Source organism: Salmo salar, chromosome 15 (genome assembly GCF_965601325.2).
Source record: "Salmo salar chromosome 15, fSalSal1, whole genome shotgun sequence".
NCBI lineage: Eukaryota > Metazoa > Chordata > Actinopteri > Salmoniformes > Salmonidae > Salmo > Salmo salar.
This window is the reverse complement of record NC_138305.1, coordinates 48408199-48419143: the sequence shown is the minus strand read 5'-3', so window position 1 is coordinate 48419143 and position 10945 is coordinate 48408199. Positions and strand designations below refer to the sequence as shown.

At 40.5% G+C, this 10945-nt stretch overlaps 1 protein-coding gene across 1 annotated transcript; it reads left to right on the top strand.

The window, feature by feature from the left end:
• The first annotated feature begins 396 nt into the window (after window positions 1–396).
• LOC106571503 (potassium channel subfamily K member 1) lies at window positions 397–4466 on the top strand. The gene is made up of 3 exons (XM_014144674.3): window positions 397–945; window positions 1938–2342; window positions 4193–4466. The coding sequence occupies exons 1-3, from the start codon at window positions 609–611 to the stop codon at window positions 4441–4443; spliced, it is 993 nt and encodes a 330-aa protein (XP_014000149.3). The 5' UTR covers window positions 397–608; the 3' UTR covers window positions 4444–4466.
• The last annotated feature ends 6479 nt before the right edge of the window (window positions 4467–10945 follow it).

The following is a 10945-nucleotide window of genomic DNA, read 5'->3' as shown; positions in this document are numbered from 1 at the left end:
CATCTAGTGGGGGAAGAAAGGTGTAGGCAGGAATGGGCATACAAAAAAATACAATTGTTATATATACTGTATATACAACATTGTTTTAACCAACAATGTATTTAATTACGAAATAGGGTTTTGGGTGTGTGCGTTAAAAATGCTTTCATGCAGGAGAGACTATAAGGACACAGCTTGCGCTTAAACCGACTAGCCAAAACCTAAAGCTGACCCTTGCCATAACACATTCTGAAATTAAATATTGGTTTAGGCGACAGGCGGGCCCTTATAGCCTTTTCCCTGTCATGCACTAGAGCAGCAGAGTGATAACAACCAGCCCAAACAGGCAAGACCGGCTGCCCTGCAACCACACACCTCTCCTGTAAAGCCTACCTGGTCCAGTGAGAACCAACGACGTCACGCGTCCCGTCCTCAGGACAGGTCGCGCGTCACCTTGACTAGGGTTGTATCGTGGAATGAGGAAAAGAAGATCACACCATCTGGACAGAATACTTTTAGATATTAACTCTCATCGATAACAACTATCAGTAATGTGAAAATTAGACATAATAAATTGACCGCATCACAGAATTTGAAAGAAATAGTTGTAAGTCAGGTCCAGTTTCAGAATGTACCGCCAGTGCGCGTGTCTGGTGGAACGACACCGGTCAGAGCTGAGTTTCGCATTGCTGTTGTCAGGCTATGCGCTCTACCTGATTCTTGGCGCATGGGTCTTCTCCGCCGTTGAGCTTCCATATGAGCAACGGCTGCGCGAACAGCTGGAGACCGCCCGGAAAAAGTTTCTCTGGGACAACGAGTGCGTGTCTGACGAACGGCTCGAGGAGCTTCTGACCCGCGCGCTGCATGCCAATAACTACGGCGTGTCTGTGCTCGGTAACGCTAGCGAAAACAACTGGGACTTCATCTCCTCTCTGTTCTTTACCAGCACAGTTCTAACCACCACAGGTAGGTTTAGATGGGTTGGTCAGTGTGATTTTTAACCGTTGCTAAAATGTAGTTATTTAAAGTTTGTTTCACCTTCTCAAGATGGGTATCACAAAGCAGGATCACTACTAGATAACTGTGAAAACATTAAGATGAATTTAATAAGCCTGCAGCTTATGGGTTGTTTGAAGTGTCAGGTCAATGTATCCCTTCCATGCATAAGTAGGGATGTTGAGGGTGCTGCAGCACCTCCTGAAAAATCGGAATAATATATATATATATATATATTGTAATGACCCGGCTGGGTCATAAAGGAAAAAGAGACGGACTCTAGGTGTGCAGGTCAGAACACAGGTTTATTCCTAAACTGGGCTATTGTTCAGGCCACAGCCCACGCCGCTAAATGCCGAACGTACACAATTATACCAAGTCTAATTAATGTTTACTCCCATAGGAACAGATCAAGGCCCCGAACAGAAAAAAGGGAGAAGATGAGACAGTAATCCCTATTTATGCATTTCCAAATCCCGCGGGATTACCCATCATACCCCCCCAACCTTTCCCTCTGTCCTGACATATTTAACCCCTGCTAGTAGCCATGAGAACCATAACACACCCACAAACACAGAACACAATACCGGGTCGTTACAATATATTATTTTTTATTTTTTTCTTCTTCACAAAAGTAATGCACTGGGCCTTTACTAGTCCTGTATTAGTGGACTGATATGTCTGTAGCACAGGCAAAAACGTTTTAAACCCCACCAAAGTACTATGCATGGCCATTTCAAGCCTTCCTATGAATAAACACATACACTCTAAATGTAATCAGCAGCATCATGCACCTTATTTCTTTGAAGGGGAACTAATGGGAAAATTCAATATCTCTAATTCTGCTAAATATATATATATATATTTTCAGTGAAAGTGGATAAATGTACCTGAGCAGGGCTGTCAGCCTCCAGGGTAGGTATTACATTTAAAAAGATGTGTGTGTGTGCGTGTTGTTGCAGGCTATGGTCACACTGTACCACTGTCAGATGGAGGAAAGGCATTCTGTGTGTTCTACTCTCTCCTCGGAATCCCCGTCACTCTCCTCTTCCTTTCCGCCCTGGTACAAAGAATTATGGTCCTGGTGACACGCCGGCCTGTGGCGTACCTTCACCTACGATGGGGCGTGTCCAAACCAAAGTTTGCCGCTGTCCATGCGGCATGTCTATCCGTTGTTGCAGCACTGCTCCTCTTCCTCCTACCAGCGGTAGTGTTCTGCAGGCTGGAGCCTCTATGGAGCTACCTGGAGTCCCTCTACTTCTGCTTCATCTCGCTAACTACAATTGGCCTAGGAGACTATGTACCTGGAGAGACTCACAATACCGTTCCCAACTCTCACCGCACGCTATATAAGCTGGCTATTACACGTAAGTTACTATAACACAACCATAACCTAACCATAGCAAAGCCGTGAACCCCAGCCCTCACTGCTATTTACCTTGTCAAAGATACTAATGAAAAAGCAAGATAGATCGCCTGCCCTACTGCCATGCAACAATAGAAATATAATCTGTTCAATGCAGTTTAATGTCACCTTAAGTGTATACAGTGTATCAAAAAAGAGTGCACACTGTTTCATGATTGATTCTCAATTTCGGAGGTTCTATACTTCAGGTGGATGGATGTTTCGTAGATGTAAGTTGGCAATCTAGCACCTAAATGCAGAATCCTTGGTGTAATACATGAAGGTGGTGAAGGTCACGTGATTCTGGCTTTGGCGCATGTGCTGGCTTTGGCGAATGTGCAGTCTTTTTGCGAGGGGTGGGGTAGCTGCACTACCACTGTTATAACCAGCCCTACTATCCATGATGAAACACTGACCATAACCACAAAGTACGGTGCACTACAGTCTTTAGCCATGTCCTATAAGTTATTTTTCAAAATGGAAACACCACTCAGTGGTGGAAAAAGTACCCAATTATCATACTTGAGTACAAGTAAAGATACCTTAATAGAAAATGACTCAAGTAAAAGTGAAAGTCACCCAGTAAATTACTACTCGAGTAAAAGTGTTTGGTTTGAAATATAATTAAGTATTAAAAGTCAATATAATTGCTAAAATATACTTAAGTATCTAAAGTAAAAGTATAAATCATTTCACATTCCTTATATTAATTTACGGATAGCCAGGGGCACACTCCCAACACTCAGACATAATTTACAAACCAAGCATTTGTGTTTAGTAGGGATGACCAGGGATGTTCTCTTGATAAGTGTGTGAATTGGACCATTTTCCTGTCCTGCTAAGCATTCGAAATGTAAAGAGTACTTTTGGGTGTCAAGGAAAATGTGTGGAGTAAAAATGTACATTATTTTCGTTAGGAATGTAGTGGAGTAACCAGTACGGAAAAACCAGTACGGTTAAATGTATGAAATGCATTCACTACTGTAAGTCGCTCTGGATAAGAGCATCTGCTAAATGACTAAAATGTAAATGTAAAAATGAGTAAAAGTAAAAGGTGTCAAAAATATAAATAGTCAAGTAAATTACAGATACCCCCCAAAAAACGACATAAGTAGTATGTTAAAGTATTATTACTTACTTTAGTACTTTACACCACTGGCTCCACTGTAGTAGCTCCGATGCAATAATTGATTTAACAACATTTTGACAGCAAGCACTCTTCATCGGGGTATCATGAGTTATAATAACCATAAACTAACCATAATAACTAGGGCGGTCAAACGCTAAAACATTTTTATCAAGTTATTTCCAGGATTTGCTGTGATTAAACATGATTAATCACAAATTCTGAATTAGCTTAAATTAAGCAGAAATTAAGATTTTTCATAATAAAAAAAAATATATTGATGACTTGATTTGGTCTAAGGTAATGGTTAGCAAAATTAGATAAATTGAAAAAATACTTTATTTAACCTCAAAGTGAACTTGTTTTTAGATTGCATTGTTGTTTTTAGCTGTATAGATTGGGTATTTGGGATGTTGTCCGTGTACTTTGAAGGGTTTCAGACAAGGCGATTAATCACGATAAAAAATTATAGGGCACTAAAATTACAAAAAGTTAACTCGAGTCTTCAGTATTAACTCTGACAGCCCTAATAATAACACAATCATAACCCCGACCACATGCTATAGTCTAGCCATCACTTGTAAGTTACTATAACCATAACAGAACCACCAATGAATTACTATATCAGGTTCATGTGTGATTAATCTTATTCTCCCCCGTTTCTCGTCACTCTCCCTCTGTGTTAGTGTACCTGTTGCTGGGCTTGGTGTGTCTGTTGGTGGTGGTGGAGACGTGTTGTGAGCTGCCACAGCTGAAGAGCTTCAGGAGGAGATTCTACAGAGAAAATAATGCTCCAGAGTCAGAGATCAGAGACCAGGAGGAGTTTAGCAGCACAGAACATGATCAAATGACTGACCACCTAACTGATCAGCTGACCTTCTCCTCAGTGTCCGCCCAGGCTGCCTCCCTCCGCCAGGACAACACCCCCTGGCAATAGAATAAAATAGATACTTCACTGTGTATTGATGAGAATGGAAATTTGTCTTCTGCCTTATGCCCCTCCTCTCTCTCTCTCTCACACACACACACACACACACATGTTGAGATGCAGCCGCAGTGCAGCGCCCCTGAAAGGAGAGCCATTGTGGGGGGTTAAAATGTCTTGCTCAAGGGATGGTATATAGGATCAGAAACCAGCAGCCTTCCATCTGCCAGTTCAGTTCCATTCCCATGTCGCCTGGTCCGGGGTTTGAACCAGCAACCTCCCAGCTGTTGGGCACATTCTTTTTGCATCACCTGGTGCTTTGGTTGGGTGGAGTTTGCACATTTTAAAGTAGACCATTACATTGGTCCTAAAGTGAAATCTCCACCAACTAGACAAGGGGGGGGGGGGGGGGTTTGGGTGCTCTACACTTCCTCATTCAAGCAAATTAGCTATACAGTTTGAATGAGAGATGTGTGGCTAACCAGTGTGTTGTGGGATTGTGATTACTCTAGACCAGGATCTCCCAATCTCAGTCACTTTAACCTGTTGGGTCTAGGGGGCAGCATTTGCACGTCTGGATAAAAAAAATGTACCCGATTTAATCTGGTTACTAATCCTACCCAGTAACTAGAATATGCATATACTTATTATATATGGATAGAAAACACTCTAAAGTTTCCAAAACTGTTTGAATGGTGTCTGTGAGTATAACAGAACTCATTTGGCAGGCAAAACCCTGAGACATTTTCTGACAGGAAGTGGATACCTGATGTGTTGTATTGACTTTAAACCTATCCCATTGAAAAACACAGGGGTTTAGGAATATTTTGGCACTTCCTATTGCTTCCACTAGATGTCACCAGCCTTTACAAAGTGTTTTGAGTCTTCTGGAGGGAGATCTGACCGAACAAGAGCCATGGAACGGTGATGTCCCATTAGACACCTGGCGCGCTACTTCATGTTGGGTACCCTCGTTCCAATACGTTATAAAAGGCTATGCATTCGTCCACCTTGAATATTATTCATGTTCTGGTTAAAAAAGGCCCTAATGATTTATGCTATACAACGTTTGACATGTTTGAACGAACGGAAATATATTTTTTCTCCTCGTTCATGACGAGAAGTCCGGCTGGCTTACATCATGTGCTAACGAGACGGAGATTTTTGGACATAAATGATGAGCTTTTTTGAACAAAACTACATTCGTTATGGACCTGTGATACCTGGAAGTGACATCTGATGAAGAGAATCAAAGGTAATGGATTATTTACATAGTATTTTCGATTTTAGATCTCCCCAACATGACGTCTAGTCTGTATCGCAACGCGTATTTTTCTGGGCACAGTGCTCAGATTATTGCAAAGTGTGATTTCCCAGTAAGGTTATTTTTAAATCTGGCAAGTTGATTGCGTTCAAAAGATGTAAATCTATAATTCTTTAAATGACAATATAATATTTTACCAATGTTTTCTAATTTTAATTATTTAATTTGTGACGCTGACTTGACTGCCGGTTATTGGAGGGAAACGATTTCCTCAACATCAATGCCATAGTAAAACGCTGTTTTTGTATATAAATATGAACTTGATAGAACTAAAAATGCATGCATTGTCTAACATAATGTCCTAGGAGTGTCATCTGATGGAGATTGTAAAAGGTTAGTGTATCATTTTAGCTGGTTTTATGGTTTTGGTGACCCTGTCTTTGACTTGACAAAACATTACACACAACTCTTGTAAATGTACTGTCCTAACATACTCTAAATTTATGCTTTCGCCGTAAAACCTTTTTGAAATCGTAAAACGTGGTTAGATTAAGGAGATGTTTATCTTTCAAATGGTGTAACATAGTTGTATTTTTGAAAAATTTGAATTTTGACATTTATTTGGATTCAAATTTGCCGCTCTTGAAATGCACCTGCTGTTGATGGAGTGCACCACAGGTGGCACGCTAGCGTCCCACCTAGCCCCAAGAGGTTTTAAAAATAAAATTCAGGGAGTTGGCATTTCATGGGAGATAGTGTCTCACAGCTAAATAATGCAATTCAGTAAAGGTATAGCTTGAGTGGTAGTGGCGTTGATGGTACTGCCAGGGAGGGAGAAACATCAGTCAGACAGACAGGCCCGGAGTTTTGCATCAGGCACCTGTGTGTCTGAAGTTCACAGCTACTCCTCTGAAGGTAGGCTGAAACATCCACCACCGAATGTGTAGCACCTACCTGGGTGATGCTTCGGCAGATATAAGAGCCTGAGAGACCACCACACCTCAGCAGTAATCAGTAACAGTGTCCTACAAGTCAAGCCTCTGTCATCTCCTCACACCACAGTCAACATCCTTCCAGAAACAGGAGCAGGTGGAATAAAAAGCCGGTGCTGTATTGATCAGGCGTTGATGCATTAGTCCTGTGTGGCTCAGTTGGTAGAGCATGGTGTTTGCAACGCCAGAGTTGTGGGTTCGATTCCCACGGGGGACCAGTATGGGGGAAAAAAATAATGAAATGTGTGCATTCACTACTGTAAGTCGCTCTGGATAAGAGCGTCTGCTAAATGATTAAAATGAAAATGTTATTCAAATTAGATTAGCCAGCAAGTCAGACTTGCCATCGTCAGTCATGCAATTCCACAGGTCACCACCAGATATTTTTGCTTAACCCTCAACTGGTTATCAAAAAACCCCAAAAGTATTTAAAAAAAGAAAAAATATATAAAAACACTTCACAATTGCAAGAAATATGTACAATATTTACAGAGCTCTATGCCAAGGCTTCCTCACATGTCACGACTCCTGCCGAAGTCGATGCCTCTCCTTGTTCGGGCGGTGCTCGGCGGTCGACATCACCGGTCTTCTAGCCATCATTGATCCATTTTTCATTTTACATTGGTTTTGTCTTGTCTTCCTACACACCTGTTTCCAATCCCATTCATTACATGTGTATTTAACCCTCTGTTTCCCCTCATGTCCTTGTCAGAGATTGTTTGTTGTTATGCTCATGATATTCGATTAGTGCGGACGGGTTCTTGTACCCACGTTTATTTTATTATGTACTTTGGTTTTGGAGGTTTTGTTTTACGTTATTAAACTACATTTATACCAGTTTGATTCTCCTGCGCCTGACTTCCCTGCCACCTACAGACACGGCATGACATCACAGGTGAAAATGCAGCCTCCCGGTGAGGATTGGGGTGTGAGCCAGGTGCCCTGTTCAAAGCAGCTGGCGAAGTCTGCTCAAAACAAAGTTTCGTATGTAAAGCACATGGAGAAGGGGGAGACCAAGGTTGGTTGTCAGACGGATTGGTTGTCACAGTGCTCATAGAGAGCAATGGTAATGGCGTTTTTTTTGTAGGCACTAACTCCGCCAAGGCTCGTTGGCCAAGCCTATGGGGAAATTAATTCGGCCTCAGAAATTGCAGCCCAAATAAATGTTTCACAGAGTTCAAGTAACAGACACAGCTCAGCATTAACTGTTCCGAGGAGACTGTGTGAATCAGGCTTTCATGGTCGAATTGCTGCAAAGAAAGAAAAGACTTGCTTGGGCCAAAAAATACGAGCAATGGACATTAGACCGGTGGAAATTTGTCCTTTGGTATGGAGTCCAAATTGGAGATTTTTGGTTCCAACCGCCCTGTCTTTGTGAGTACGGTGTGGGTGAATGGAGGATCTCTGCTTGTATATTTCCCACCGTAAAGCATGGAGGAGGAGGTTAAGGTCTATTTTACCAAGAAGGAGAGTGATGGAGTGCTGCATCAGATGATTGGCCTCCACAATCCCCAGACCTCAACCAAATTGAGATGGTTTGGGATGAGTCAGACCGCAGAGTGAAGGAAAAGCAGCCAACAAGTGCTCAGCATATGTGGGAACTCCTTCAAGACTGTTGGAAAAGCATTCCAGGTGAAGCTGATTGAGAGAATGCCAATAGTGTGCAAAACTGTCAAGGCAAAGGGTGGCTATTTGAAGAATCTCAAATATAAAATATAGTTTGATTTGTTTAACCCTTTTTTGGTTACTACATGATTCCATATGTGTTATTTCAAAGTTTTGATGTCTTCACTATTATTCTACAATGTAGAAAATAGTAAAAATAAAGAAAAACCCTTGAACGAGTAGGTGTTCTAAAACTTTTGACCGGTAGTATATATATATATATATATTATGTGTATATATACACACACACACACACACACACATTTGATATAATGTTTAGGGTGTTCAATCAAAAATGCTTATTTTGACAAATGGGTAACATACTGTGTGTTGGTTGTGTCGATACTCCTCTAAGAAAAGCCATGGTCCAAACCTCAACTCTCTATCATAATCCGTTCAAAAGTTACTGGAGAATGGACAAAACTAGGGTGACTAAATCAATGAAGAAAAAAGTGTTCAAAAATCTGGAAAATACCATTGCATCAATTAGGCTGGATGTTGTGCAAGAATTATAAGGCTACCTGACAGTGACAGGCCCCCTCCATTAAACTCGTCAGCTTTCTTCTCGAATCTGGAGGACATAAAACATTATAGAGGAAAGATAGATATAGATTTTTAGACATGACATGTAGTATTTTCATATTTTAGTATCCGCTTTTCAAAATGTGATGTTTTTTAAAGATTTCTCACAAAAACAAGTTTACCATTGTGAAATGACAACTGAGCACTGAGCGTACCGCAAGCGTTCTATTTCCAATGCCTCTTACATTTAATTCAGTTTGTGTTATGTTAATTTAGCTTTTTGCGACCGCGGAAACAACTTTGCAGACGAACACCACAACATGTAAAATCCTCAAAAGTCGCTCTGTCAACAGGTCTCGGTGCTTGTTATTGGATGTATGAATCGTGACACATGAATCGCAGCAAATTGGTTCCATTTCAGCAGTGGTGTAAAGTACTCTAGTAAAAATACTTTAATACTAATTAAGTTGTTTTGGGGGTATCTGTACATTACTATTTATATTTTTGAGAGCTTTTACTTCACTACTTTTCTAAAGAAACTGTACTTTTTACGGCATACATTTCCCCTGACACCCAAAAGTACTCCTTACATTTTGAATGCTTTGTAAATGATGTCTGAGTTTTGGAGTGTGCCCCTGGCTATCTGTAAATAAATAAAAAACACAATAAAATGGTGCAGCCTGGTTTGTTTAATATAAGGCATTTGAAATGTTGTATACTTTTACTTTTGATACTTAAGTATATTTTAGCAATTACATGTACTTTTTATACTTAAGTATATTTAAAAACAAATACTTTTAGACTTTTACTCAAGTAGTATTTTACTGAGTGACTCACTTTTACTTGAGTCATTTTCTCTTAAGAGATCTTTACTTTTACTCAATTATGACAATTGGGTACTTTTTACACCACTGCATTTCAGTCTTGTCTTTGGTCACGTTCGCATTGGTCAAACAAACAAAAAACGATGATTTGTTGACAATAGAGCCTCCCACAATGCAGGTGATGGCTACAGGATGAAGTTGTTGAAAAGCAACTACAGAACTTGGGCTGAGTCACAAATCACCCCTTCCCTTTAGCCTTCCATTTGAGCGTCCACGTGTGCCTTTGCCATCTGCACAAGTGTCCCAAAGCTGAGGGAGTGGAAATGATCTAGACAGCAAGACTGCAGGTTTCAGAGCGAAGTGTTATCACAACAAGCACTGCATGTTTGGAGTTTGCACAATTTAATCCAAAAGAATGGAGAGGAGTGTCTAATTATGTGCCACATGCTTATATGTCTGATTTTGAGACTTGACACATTTAACAGATATACTTCCCAAATTAAATGTTTAACGGTAACAGAGGTTAATATCTTGTAAACTATTTCATTCTAGTTTTATTATTTAAAAGTGGAAAATGAATTGCATCATTCAAGTCTGGAGTGTGTCCATAAGTTAATGTGTTTATTAAAGCCCATCGCCACTCTGTTAAATCATCCTTAGAGTTTCGTCACAACACTTTGGGATTCACGGCTGCAGTCATGACCTTTGATCACATTATTTTTGTAACATTCATGCAGTCGACATGTAGGCGTAAGTCCCAAAAAAAATGCCCCAGAATGCAACACACTTTGAAAGACGGTGACCAACGATGGTGAAGGACTTGACAAACGTGATCCGCTCGAATGCGTCCATGAGAAAAAGGGATACTGTTTCGTGTAAACAGTGTAATCACCCGCCTCAAACCAGTCATGCATATGCATGTTGATTTCGTCTATCCACACCAGTACCCAATCATTTCCTATTGAGTTCGGATGTAGTAGAGTTTGCAATGTAATATTGTCTCAAATGGAATCAAGGTCTTTGGAAAGTGTTAACAGCGCCGCCTGCTGGAAATATCACGTGACACCACTGCTACAGGCCTATAAATACCAGTCTCAGTATTGAATTTGTTCTTATTGGTATGAAATAATTGAGTTGAAATCCCAAATTCTTCTTGTTTTCATTAATCATTTATCACATTTGCTTGAAATAAGAATATTAGAAGCCATTGATAAAAATAAAAAATGGTTTTGACTTTTATTTTGAAG

Excerpts from the sequence above, each read along its gene's own strand:
- LOC106571503 (XM_014144674.3), top strand. The coding sequence starts at position 609 with ATGTACCGCCAGTGCGCGTGTCTGGTGGAACGACACCGGTCAGAGCTG. Across the intron at positions 946-1,937 it reads CACAGTTCTAACCACCACAG|GCTATGGTCACACTGTACCA; the intron begins GTAGGTTTAGAT and ends GTGTTGTTGCAG. Across the intron at positions 2,343-4,192 it reads ATATAAGCTGGCTATTACAC|TGTACCTGTTGCTGGGCTTG; the intron begins GTAAGTTACTAT and ends CCTCTGTGTTAG.